The sequence below is a fragment of the Lissotriton helveticus genome, chromosome 10 (assembly GCF_964261635.1).
Source record: "Lissotriton helveticus chromosome 10, aLisHel1.1, whole genome shotgun sequence".
Lineage (NCBI taxonomy): Eukaryota > Metazoa > Chordata > Amphibia > Caudata > Salamandridae > Lissotriton > Lissotriton helveticus.
In genome coordinates this window covers 32,293,170-32,306,392 of record NC_136071.1, presented here as the reverse complement: position 1 = coordinate 32,306,392, position 13,223 = coordinate 32,293,170, and the positions used below count along the sequence as shown (strand labels likewise).

General features: G+C 47.4%; 1 protein-coding gene across 2 annotated transcripts in view; it reads left to right on the top strand.

The window, feature by feature from the left end:
- GRIPAP1 (GRIP1 associated protein 1) overlaps positions 1-13,223 on the top strand; it is a 555,884-nt gene that overhangs the window by 284,318 nt on the left and 258,343 nt on the right. For both annotated transcript variants that reach the window (XM_078664658.1, XM_078664657.1), the window contains one exon: positions 8,865-8,992. In XM_078664658.1, the coding sequence (XP_078520784.1) occupies positions 8,865-8,992 (128 nt within the window). The remainder of the gene's footprint in view (positions 1-8,864; positions 8,993-13,223) is intronic.

Here is a 13,223-nt window from a genome sequence, read left to right as displayed (position 1 = left end):
TGTCGCCTAGACTACATCTAAAGATTGAAAAAAACACACAGTTGATGGACAGAATGTAGAACAATGTCATACATTCACCCCAGTACAAGGATCTGGGCCTAAATCCATCGTTTTTTTGCACTCCACACCACCCTGGGTTAGATACATCTAAAGATTGAAACAGAACTCTTCTAAATTGGAATAGCAACCCTGACCGCCTAAATCCACTTGTACAGACCTAAAGACCCCAAAGCACTTATTTATGTGGTTTTTTTGTGTGACTATTCCACCATTTCACTTAAAGGGCATACTGGTGAGAACTACTAACTACACAAGCGAGCAGGCCAAACTAGAGAACACTCAAACAAAGTACAGGGTCAGGAGAAAGGATCAGGGCAATACAAAGAGAGACAAGAGTATAAAGTTAAAGATTTGTGAAACAAGCAGACATAAGCAAAGGTTGGGACAGGGATGCGTAGAGTGTAGGCGAGGCTCTACATTGCAATGGCCTGGTCTCCTCGGAAGGTATCTTGTGACCGGGAGAGTCTTGAGTGTTCGGAAGGATATGATTTCTAGAGAAGGTCCTACTTGAATTGGGAGGGTATTGTACATGGCGTGGACAGATCCAGAGAAAGTTTGTCTTTGAGCTAGCAATGTTCTAAATTTAGGAGGTTTGAGCAGGAGATAGTCCTTGCTATGTTTCTTGATCCACAGGAAATTGTCGCAAGATCAGATAGATAATTAGGTCTGACTGTAGTGCAGCATAGTGTGAATTTAATTCAGACCTGGGGAGGGATTCATTAGGTATCTCTAAGTAATGGGGAGATGGGATTGAATCCTTTTTTGTCAAAGATCAGACAAACTGGAATGAAGGACTGCATTTAGGGGGAATTAGGGTGTTAATAGGAAGCCCTGCTAGGACGGCGTCGCCTGCACCGGTACTAGACCTCACGAGTGCATGAGCAGCAGTGTTTAATTGATCCCTGGAGAGTAGATGCTTTATTCTGTTCAGTTGACGCAAGTGGAAATTGGCAGGTTGGGGTAGTCTATTGATGTGTGGTCGGAGTGAGAGGTGCTGTCAATGAGAAATCCAAGCGGTCTAGCAGTTGTCGGAGGGGTGTGTCGCCGCAGACTGCTAGCACTGCAATTAGGGTTGGTTCGATCCTTTAGTAGGAATTGCTGGGGATTAGCAGGAATTCGATTTTCTGAGAGTTGAGTTTCAGGGAGTTGTCTGTCACCCAAGTGTCAATCTTTTCCAAGCCTCCCTTGATGGGTGAGATGTCAGTGAGTGAGGAGAATTTCACGTAGAGTTGCATGTCACCCACATATAGGCATGTTTGATACCTGTGTTTTCCAGGAGTTGGAATAAGGGTTCCATGTAAAGGTTGAAGAGTAATGGGGATAGGATTGAGCCTTGCGGGACCCTACCGGCAGCTGGTTCAAGCCTGGAGGTGAAGTTTCCAGTTTTTACCATCTAGTAGAATTAAGAAGCACATTAATTACAAGGCATGCAAACACTAATCAAGGTGGCTAGGCACAGTGGCGGTCTTATCCTCAGGCTTCCTCTCGGAACAAGACTTTCCCTGTCAGCCGAGGGGGTCATCGAGGACAGCAGGCATGAACAGCCTCACAGAGGGTGCAGCTATATCTTCTGGGCCTTATGGGGTGATGCAGCTATACCTTATGGCCCTCGCTGTTTGGTGTATCTACGCCTTCTGGGCCTCCTTGAGCAGTATAGCTATGCCTTCTGGGCCTCACGCTGTGGTGCAGATATACCTTCTGGGCCTCACGCTATGGTGCAGATATACCATCTAGGCCTCACGCTATGGTGCAGATATACCATCTAGGCCTCGCGCTATGGTGCAGATATGCCTTCTAGGCCTCACGCTATGGTGCAGATATAACTTCAAGGCCTCACGCTATGGTGCAGATATACCTTCTAGGCCTCACGCTATGGTGCAGATATGACTTCTGGGCCTCACGCTGTGGTGCAGATATACCTTCTGGGCCTCACGCTATGGTGCAGATATACCATCTAGGCCTCACGCTATGGTGCAGATATACCATCTAGGCCTCGCGCTATGGTGCAGATATGCCTTCTAGGCCTCACGCTATGGTGCAGATATAACTTCAAGGCCTCACGCTATGGTGCAGATATACCTTCTAGGCCTCACTCTTTGGTGCAGATATACCTTCTGGGCCTCACGCTATGGTGCAGATATACCTTCTAGGCCTCACGCTATGGTGCAGATATACCTTCTAGGCCTCACGCTATGGTGCAGATATACCTTCTAGGCCTCACGCTATGGTGCAGATATAACTTCAAGGCCTCACGCTATGGTGCAGATATAACTTCTAGGCCTCACGCTATGGTGCAGATATACCTTCTGGGCCTCACGCTATAGTGCAGCTATACCTTCTGGGCCTCACGCTATGGTGCAGATATACCTTCTAGGCCTCACGCTATGGTGCAGATATACCTTCTAGGCCTCACGCTATGGTGCAGATATACCTTCTAGGCCTCACGCTATGGTGCAGATATAACTTCTAGGCCTCACGCTAGGGTGCAGATATACCTTCTAGGCCTCACGCTATGGTGCAGATATAACTTCTAGGCCTCACGCTATGGTGCAGATATAACTTCTAGGCCTCACGCTATGGTGCAGATATAACTTCTAGGCCTCACGCTATGGTGCAGATATAACTTCTAGGCCTCACGCTATGGTGCAGATGTAACTTCTAGGCCTCACGCTATGGTGCAGATATAACTTCTAGGCCTCACGCTATGGTGCAGATATACCTTCTAGGCCTCACGCTATGGTGTGGTGTATCTTTTATTTTCTGGGCCTCATGGCGTGATACATCTATGCCTTTTCGGCCTTATGGTGCTCATGCTCTCTTAAGGTTGAAGTGATTGCAGTGAGGCCTGAGCTGCTGTTGAAATCAGGTCTCGGGTGATTGACAAGATCTCATTGTGTGTTGCATGTATTATGGGTAAACATGTGGAGACATGACGTGTTATTTGGTATATCCGGAGAATGCTACACTGCGCTGTTTACTGATGAGAGCGAGTTGAAATATACAAGGGTTGGGCACACTAACACGTAGATACGTTACCCGTGGGAGACACGTCTATAAGCTCTTATTTGACATTTCTTAACATATCATATGCATCGCCATTGAGGGTAACACAGGCCTGGAGCCACACTGGTCAACCACATAAGAGAAGAAGAAAAAAAATACTTAATTAGCCCTGAAGAAGTCCCACGAGGGATGAAACGCGCTGGCGGCAAAGCAATTGTGTGGTGTTTTAAAAAAAAAAATACGCCTAAGTAGGATAACTGCGTATCAATAAAGATTTTGAAATGACTACAATCAAGACATCTGACTGATTAATAATTATGTTTGGGAAGTCTCTTCTGTTTGATATTTGTTTTCATTGCTAAACATTACTTGCACAATACTTGCTATATACATAAAAATACGATTTTCTCGGGTGCTGGGTCAGTTTGGAATTTAGTAACGGTGGATGCTATCCGCCAAAGTGGGGTGTATATGGGTTACATCCCACACCCAATGCACCGAGGGTACTTTTTGACGCTATAGGCATACATGGTAGCGAAGATTGGTGCTGGAACTTTGTAAAAAACTCTGACCCTGGTTCACAGAGACTATCCCCCAGATTCATCAAGAACACATTTTGCTATTCCTTAATAGTGAAAAATACCGAATCGCTATTAAGGAATAGCAAAATGCTATTCATCAAGAAATCACTTACAAAATAGCAATTTCTAATAATTCCTTAATTGCGACTCGCAAATTGCGAGATGCAATTAAGGAACATCTCCCCATTCATTCCTATGGGCCTAGAGGCCCATAGGAATGAATGGGAAGACAATCTCAGTTTGCTAATCGCAATTAGCGATTCTCAAATTGAGATTGCGATTTCAAGGGTGCAGGGGTTTCCAAAGGACACTTTGTTGCACCCCTGAAATTGATGTGTGCACATATGTTGCGCACACACATGCCCTTAGGGCATGTGTGTGCCAACATGAAACTTTGAAAAATGCACTTTAGTGCATTTTTCAAAGTTTTTGCTATTTACGACGTAGTTAGACTTCGCGGTAAATAGCGGCCCCAGATTGCGAATTCGCAATTTTAAAATGGTTCATGAATTGCATTTGAGGAATCTCAAATTGAGATTCCTTAAATGCAATTAATCGCAATTTAGCGATTTCTAGAATTGCGATATTTGCATTTGGGGTGATGAATCCCAAATGCAAAAATTGCGCTCGCAAAGGGCCAGATTCTCAGAATCGAGTCGATTTTAGTTTGATGAATCTGGGTGTATATGTATTATGGGTAAACATGCAGTGGTGGGCCTTGGATGACTGCTCCTGCTGGGCGAGTAGTCCTGCAGGTGTGGCCACAACCTCTCCCTCCTGGACTGGGTCTTGACTTGAATCTTCCCACATTCATTGGAGCTGAGTATGCCTCTCCTGGGCTGTTACCCCCTTTTGTCATCATTTCTCTTGGAAACAGTGCTTGGAGAGTCCTCGCTCGGTTTAGCTGGCTGCGTCCCTTTCTCCCTCCCTCGAGGGTTGGCATTAGGAGAGGGCCACTTTCAGAGGAGAGCATGAATATTTGATGGGCTGATGGATCAGCAGAGGAAGCTGTGGCTGCCAGGGAAGCCTGGTCAAGGTATGAAAAGGGCTGAGCCAGCTCTCGCCTGCCTGCCAGGGCCTGGTGTCCCGGCTCCTAAGCCCCGCTTAGTCCTCATACCTTCGAGGGCAGATATATAATTCATTTTTATTTACCGTTTAACTGCTAAAGTGCTTCCACCTCCCCTCCTCTTCAGTTTCAGCTGCACTCTGCTGTTTTGGTGGCATCTGTGCCCAAACAACCTTCGAAACAAACAGGAATGAGCAACATTGCAAAGCTTTCCCTCCTGGGTCCTCCATTTCTGCCTGAACCTGAGTTTGTTGAGTCGATGGGTGGGTTTGTCAGTGTATTTATCGGTGTAAGAGTGGGCGGTGTGTTTGTGAAAGTGCTCAGGTGAGGCGCGCTGTGTTAATGGATGGTGCAGTGCGAGTGTATGGATGTTTCAGTGTTTGAATGGATGGATTGGCATAAGAGTGCACGGGGAGGAGTCAGTCAGAGTGACTTCATGGATTCATCGGTGTGTTAGTGAATAGAGCAACATGGTAGTGGGTGAATGAGTGTGTGCATTTGTGAGTGCATTAACTGGCCCACGAGTGGGTTGATGCATGGACCAGTGTACAAGTAGATGCATTGGTATGAGTGCGTGGATGTATGAGTTCATGGCCTGGTGTACGAGTAGAATAATCAGTGCGAGAGTGGATGGATGTGTGCTTGTGTGAGTGCCAGGGCTGGTGAATGAGTTCATGCATCGTTGGGAGAGTGAGTGGATGTGTGTGTGAGTGCATGGATTGGTGTGAGTGGGGAGGGTGTACGAGCGCATGGACTGGTGTCCCAGTAGATGCATCAATGTTGGGGCGCGTGGATGTGTATGTGAGTGCATGCACTGGTGTACAAGTAGATGCAAGGGCATGGGCTGGTATGCGAGTAGATGCATCGGTGTGAGGGTGGGTGCATATGTGCATGAGTAGGTAAGCTGGTGTATGGGTCGGTTTGCAAGTGCATGGGCAGATGTACAAGTAGATGCATCGGTGTGAGTGTTGTGCGAGTGCATGGACTGGTCTAGGTGTAGATGCATCGGTGTGAGGATGGGTGCATATGTGCATGAGTAGGTGAGCTGGTGTATGAGTAGATGCATTAAAGAGAGAGTGGGTAGGTTTGCAAGTGCATAGATGCATTGTTGTGGATGGATGTATGAGTGTCTGAGTGCATGGGCTGGTATGCAAGTAGATGTGTCGGTGTGAAGGTGGGTGGGTGTTTGTGTGGGTGAGCGCATGGACCTGTGAAGGAGTGGATCTGTTGGCGTGAGTGCATGGCTGGTGTGGGAGTAAATGCATCAGTAGGAGGGTGGGTAGACGTGTGCTTGTGTGAGTGCATGGACTGATGTATGAGTAGATGCATCGGTGTGAAGGTGGAGGTGTTCATGTGTAAGTGCATGGACTGAAGTACGAGCAGAGGCATTGGTGTGAAAGTGGGTGGATGTGTGAGTGCATGAACTGATATACGATGAATGCATCATTGTGAGAGTGAGTGGATGTGTGCATGTGTGAGTCGATGGACTGAAGTACGATGAATGTGTTGGTTTGAGGGTGAGTGGATGTGTGCTTGTTTGAGAGCATGGACTGATGTTCGAATAGATGCATCTGTGTGAGAGTGGATGGGTGTGTGCTTGTGTGAGTGCATGGATTGATGTTTGAATACATGCATCGGTGTGAGAGTGGATGGGTGTGTGCTTGTGTGAGTGCATGGACTCATGTATGAGTAGACGCATCAGTGTGAGGGTGGGTGGATGTGTGAGTGCATGAACTGATGTACGAATAAATGCATTGGTGTGTGAGTGATTGGATGTGTGCTTGTGTGAGTGCATGGATTCATGTATGAGTAGACGCATCAGTGTGAGGGTGGGTGGATGTGTCCTTGTGTGAGTGCATGAACTGATGTACGAATAAATGCATTGGTGTGTGAGTGATTGGATGTGTGCTTGTGTGAGTGCATGGATTCATGTATGAGTAGACGCATCAGTGTGAGGGTGGGTGGATGTGTCCTTGTGTGAGTGCATGGACTGATGTTTGAATAGATGCATCGGTGTGAGAGTGGATGGGTGTGTGCTTGTGTGAGTGCATGGACTCATGTATGAGTAGATGCATCAGTGTGAGGGTGGGTGGATGTGTGAGTGCATGGACTCATGTACAAGTAGATGCATCAGTGTGAGGGTGAGTGGATGTGTCCTTGTGTGAGTGCATGGACTCATGTTACGAGTAGATGCATTGTTGTGAGAGTAGGTGGATGTGTGTGTGTGACACCATGGACTGATGTACGATTAATGCATCATGTGAGGGGTGAGTGGATGTGTGTTTGTGTGTGAGCATGGACTGGTGTGTAAGTAGGTGCATCAGTGTGAGGGTGGGTGGATGTGTGAGTGCATAGACTGATGTTACGAGTAGATGCATCGGTGTGAGAGTAGGTGGATGTGTGTGTGTGAGGCCATGGACTGATGTACGATTAATGCATTGGTTTGAGGGTGAGTGGATGTGTGCTTGTCCGAGAGCATGGACTGGTGTGAGTAGATGCATGAGTGTGAGACTGGGTTGATGTGTTCATGTGTCGGTGCATGAACTGATATATAAGTAGATGCATTGGTGTGAGGGTGGGTGGATGTATGAGTGCATGAACTGATGTAGAATTAGATGCATCGGTGTGAGGGTGGGTGGTTGTGTGCATGTGTGAGTGCATGGACTCATGTGCAAGTAGATGCATCAGTGTGAGGGTGGGTGGATGTGTGTGTGTGACACCATGGACTGATGTACGATTAATGCATCGTGTAAGGGGTGAGTGGATGTGTGTTTGTGTGTGAGCATGGACTGGTGTGTGAGTAGGTGCATCAGTGTAAGGGTGGGTGGATGTGTGAGTGCATCGACTGATGTACGTGTGAGTGCATCGGTGTGAGACTGGTTGGGTGGATGTGCGAGTGCATCGACTGATGTACGTGTGAGTGCATCGGTGTGAGACTGGTTGGGTGGATGTGTGAGTGCATCGACTGATGTACGAGTAGATGCATCGGTGTGAGACTGGTTGGGTGGATGTGTGAGTGCATCGACTGATGTACGTGTAGATGCATCGGTGTGAGACTGGTTGGGTGGATGTGTGAGTGCATCGACTGATGTACGAGTAGATACATCGGTGTGAGACTGGTTGGGTGGAACATGTAGCTGCTGTCTGATGGGGCTGTGTCCCCTTTTCTGATCTGTACCCTTTAAATCGCCGCCTTGCCATGACCTCCCCACAACCTTCCACATCCACTGGGAGGAGTGGAAATGGAACTCGTGCTCCACTGCTCACTGTTCACCATGGTGTGGGCTTAGACTTGCACTTTGAAAGGCTCGAGCTCTCTCTGCCTAGTAAGTAGAAGAGCTGCCCACCACAGGTTTACCAGGGACATTGCCATGGCCTGGCTCCCTGTCTATGTGACTAGAATTGCACGGATTTTGCCTCTGGGTCTCACATTACCTTTACCTGCTGCACTCCAGCCCCCTGGATGCACAATTAAAGCTGAAGGAGTGTTCACGACTGGCAGATCATGAAGTGGGTGGCTGCAGGGAGTATCATTAGAATAGTGTTCCCTGTAGCCCAGCCCTTGTATGAGTTTTGTTGTTAAATATTGTGGTTTCAGGACCTCAGCTTCTCATTGAAGTTCCCTGGCTGCATGTAATCTGAGTTCCCATGATCTTTATTAATTTTTGATGGATTTGGGGTTTCTTTACACCTTGGCGTTAACCAGTCCATCTGTGGGCATGCGTAGTGGTGCAGGCGTGCAGCCCCATAGCCTCGTATTCACAGTCCTGCCTACACTATGGTGAACAACCATTACAACGCAACTATTACAACGACATACCATTACCACGCAACTATTACAACGCAAGTCATTACAACGACTTGCGCTGGGGGGCGCTCTAGGATAGGGAATAGTTTAATTTACTATCCAACACCTTCCCTACTATCCACGGGGACTGGAGTTGGAATAGTAAATTAAACTACTCACTATCCAGCACCCCCCAATGCAAGTCGTTGTAACGACTTGCGTTGTAAAACTTGCGTGGTAAAGGCATGCGTTGTGAAAGCATGCGTTGTAATGACATACATCCTACACTCTGAACAGTTATCTGAACCTGACCTCTTCCTCCAGGTCCTTGAGCAGCTTCTGATCTTGCACCTTCCTTGTCTTCCAGGCATTGAAGACCTGGTCCTCGCAGACATCAGCTCTCCGAGCCGCACGCAGACCGGCGACAGCAGCAGCATCTCCTCCTTCAGCTACCGGGAGCTGATGAAGGAAAGCCCGGCGCCCAGCAGCAACAAGGTAAGTTGGAGCGAAGCCTTGGCCCTGGTGGAAGTGGTGGGACGGTGGAGGGGAGACCCTTGAACCCTTCTTTCTAGTCTGGCCCAATGTTGGCCATGCAAAGCACAGATGCACCAAGCATCCCCCATCATGCCTCTATAGTATCTGCTTAACCCGTTGCATGCTGATGACGGAACTGCTCCGTCATCAGCTGCGGTGGCGCTGTGCTGATGACGGAGCGGTTCCGTCATGGCCCTGTCGCCGCGCCTGCGTGGCGCGGATTCCGCGCCTGCGCTGGGCGTTCTATTGAGCGGGCGGGGCCATGACGGAACCGCTCCGTCATCAGCACAGCTCAACCGCGGCTGGTGACGGAGCGGTTCCATCACCAGCATGCGGGCCGCCGCGCGGCCGCCCCGCCCCCATAGCACTGCGGCGGAATAGCCGCCGCAGTGAAGGGGTTAAATGTGTGGCCTAGCTCCTACCTAGGCAGCTAGGACTCCAACATGCATCAACTTAAACGTAAAAGTTTGTATGATAGTTTCAAATTTAATACAACTTTATCGATGTATCAATTGTACATTTGTTCTTTAAACATGAAAAAAGAATTTTCGATATGAACATATGACACAAATTTCAAAATGCAAACACATTTTCCTTGTCAATACACAAATTTATCAATTTTATCATTTAAAGATTCCAACTCTCATCTATAGTATCTGCTGCCGGGGGCAGAGGTCACCTCACAGCACACCCAACAGAGTTTTTAAAATGTTATTCAGTGCATTTTTATAAAAGCGCGGACATTACCCGAAGGTGTCAGAGCGCTGTACAATAGAGCCGGTTACATTACAAGAGAACAGTGGAAACACAATAAAACATTACAAAGAAAAACAGGAGACCAAAAATGAAGGTTACATAGACACAAAATCCAACAAAGCACGCAGGAGTGAGGAATGAACAGGAAAAAAAATACAAATTTGCAATGAGGAGTGAACTTCCAAGAGGGGCCTGAGCATGAAAGTATTCGTTCTGAAAGTGTCTTTGAAAGAGGAGCGATTTGAGATCAGCTTTGAAGATCCAGGTAGCAGAACTGGCACGGAGCAATGGGGGAAGCGAGTTCCAGATTCTCACCGCATTGCCTGAGGAAGGATTGTGCCATCGATCTTTCCCTTTTGAAGACGGGGGGGCTCAAGCAGAAGCTTTTCCGCATTACGCGAGGGTCGCGAGCCTCCGGACATTTTAAGTTTGTTTGCCAGGTACCGAGGGGAGGACGTGTGCAAGGCTTTGTGCGTGATGCAGGCAGTTTTGTAGGTAGATCTAGCCTCGATCGGAAGCCATCGAAGAGAAGACAGGATGGGAGTGATGTGGTCACTTTGTTTGGACCCTGTAATGAAGCGAGCTGCTGAATGAAGGATGGATTTGAGAGGGGAGAGGTGGGATTTAGGTAGGCCCATCAGAAGAGAATTGCAATAAGCCAGTCTTGAGAGAACCAGCGATTGTACCAAGGTTTTTAAGTCTTTCTCCTGGAAAAACCGACGGATCCCCCACAGAAGGCGCAACTGGTATCATGCGTTCTTGGCAATAGAGTTGATGTGGGAGATTAGGTTGAGTCTTTTGTCAAGTATGACACCTAGGGATTTCGCGCTGTCGACAATGATGGGTTTGTTGTTGAGTACGTTCAGCTGATCCATCCACGACATTCAATGTCTTCTCGGGATGCTACTGCAAGGTGAGAACTTATCTTGGTGGCGTTGGAGTTACACAAACCTCTGAATTATGAGGACCAGAGTGCCCATAAAACAGAAGTCTCAGATTAAGAAGCCAGAATTTTTTAATCTACTGGAGCCGGAGTGTCTGACCACAGCCAGCTTTCTGTCTCGAGGCGAAGCAGGGTTCTACATGAGAAGGTGTCACAGTTTGCGTAGAGCAGTGATACTCAAAGTAAGGCCCGGGGGACGCATTTGGCCCTCCTGACCTTTATATGCGGACCCCTGGGCAGCAGCATCACTGGACTGCTGTTTACTCGACTCATCACTAACATGGAAAACAATGTTAAATATACAGCAAGCACTTATTTAAAGGTTATTTACAGCTAGGGGAAGGAAGTAACTAGGCCTGCAACTTTAGGAACACCTTAATTTTTAACCACCGCCACTAGATATACATGGTTTGCTTCACCTACACCCAGTTTACACCCCCACTGGCATCAGTACGGCCCTCGTCACACCATAGACCAAACTTTGCGTCCCCCGGGAAAATGTTTGTGAGTTCCCGTGGCGTAGAGGATACTTCTTGTTTCTCTTGGAGGCTAGGTTGGCTGGTTCTACATATGATAATGACAATCCAGGTGATGTACCTTGAACCCCTCGGCCTGAGACATGATCCTCTTTATCCAGCCCAGACCTGTTACTTGAGCATGTCTGAAGGGCCCTTGGTTCTTGTCCCAGGAGATCTCATTAATGGCTGCAAACTCAGAGCTGTAGAAGTCAGTGGTTGGAGGATGAAGCTGTGAAAGCTACTCTTCTTCGATTGATCTGCCTGTTTAGAGCTGTCCCAGGTCTGCCAGCTTGAAGAGGCAGGCTGCTTCATGGATGGTAGGTGATCAGGTGAGGTTTTCATGACTTCCACCTTCACTGCAGCAAATGTGCATCTTCTGGGGTTCGGCAACTTGGTTTTCTTGTTTCCGCTTCAGTGAAGATGTTAAGACCTGCGATATAGTGTTCTTACATATCCCTGGAGTCCTCATTAATAAAGGGGATAACCGAGGCACTCTACGGTGTTTTTAGAGTATCTGGATCCCTCTTTGTCCATTCGTTCTAGTCAAGAACTACCTCTATCCACCAAATCTTCGAGGAGGTGAGGGAAGTGACCCGCTTAGGGCCATCCAGGTCACTGGCGACCACCTCTCAGCCTTCCTCACAAATGAAGAGTCGGTCAGACAGTAGAGATTACAAACCAAAGATATTTATTGAAAGTACACTCGAGAGGAGTCCGGTCTGACGAGCCTCCTTAGATTGCTGCAGAGGGACTGGCCTCTACCAACAGGAAATTTCCAGTTGGTCGCTAGTTACCAATGGAGACACAGAAGGATGAGTTGCAATCTCAGGACCGGGTACATGTTATCTTAGAGTCAAGGTTACTCGGCCTGTACCCGCCGCTCCAAAGGTGGGAGCCAGGCCTGTCTAACGAGAAAGGTATGCGATGACAAAAACAGTCTATTCATTAGCACAGCAAAGTTCAACCTTGAAGAAATACAAGGAGGAGGGAAAGAAAAAAAATACTAATAGAGGAGCTGCTTTCGCTGAGGCAGACAAACGAGTGAGATAGAAATTAGTTTTGGTCATAGCTCAAAATGGCAGCTCAACTTGAAATGGTGCCGAGAATGCTAACTTTACATAGAGCAGTTCACTAGCAGAATGAATGCATAACATTTACATTTCAACAGAGGTCGAGTCCGCCCTGGTGGTACCATCCTACTAGGGTGGGGAGAGGATGCCGTTGAGGAAGCATGCCACTATTACGTGTGTGAGGCAACCTCTTCCATAAAAGATGGCTTCCCCTCAAAACAGAGCCCTGCTATATACAACTCTAAAAGGATTAACCACTTTCCTAAAGTCTCGTTTTCTGCCTTCCTTGTGAGATTTTGGTCCATCTCGTTGGCACCGTACCTTGTTGTGATATCCTAAGACTGGCAGCTCCAGCACATATTTATACCCAGGAGTGTCAAGTGCCAATGCATATACACACGCCGCAGAGCTGTTCAGCATCGGCTAGGTCACAAACTGCATCACAGGTGTTAAATATGATCTCACTGCCTCTTGTATCTTTTATGGGTGAACTATACACACTAGAGCCTCAGAACAACTGTACAGCTGTGCATGTACTATTCCAATGATCTTCATTCTGCTGTCAGGTTTTTCTTCTCGTGTCTCCTCCAACAACATCCTCTCTGGAGCTTCAGTAAATGTGTATCTGAATCTGTATGTGTATTTATTGACCATTGAAGCACTTCAGACAGAGAAGTGATGTTCAAAGCAGCAGTTCAGTACACAAGGCCATGTGCGGGTTCGGTGGTGATGCATAGAAATATAATAAACTAAAGCTTCAAGATCTTTAGAAATAGAAATATCATGTTTACAGTGTGTTGTGGAGGGCGCCACACAGGTGGGAGACATCATTTAGTTTGCATGCGATACATCGCATGCCATTAGAAAGCGATCTTTACAACGACCGCGTTGTTACATTGCATACG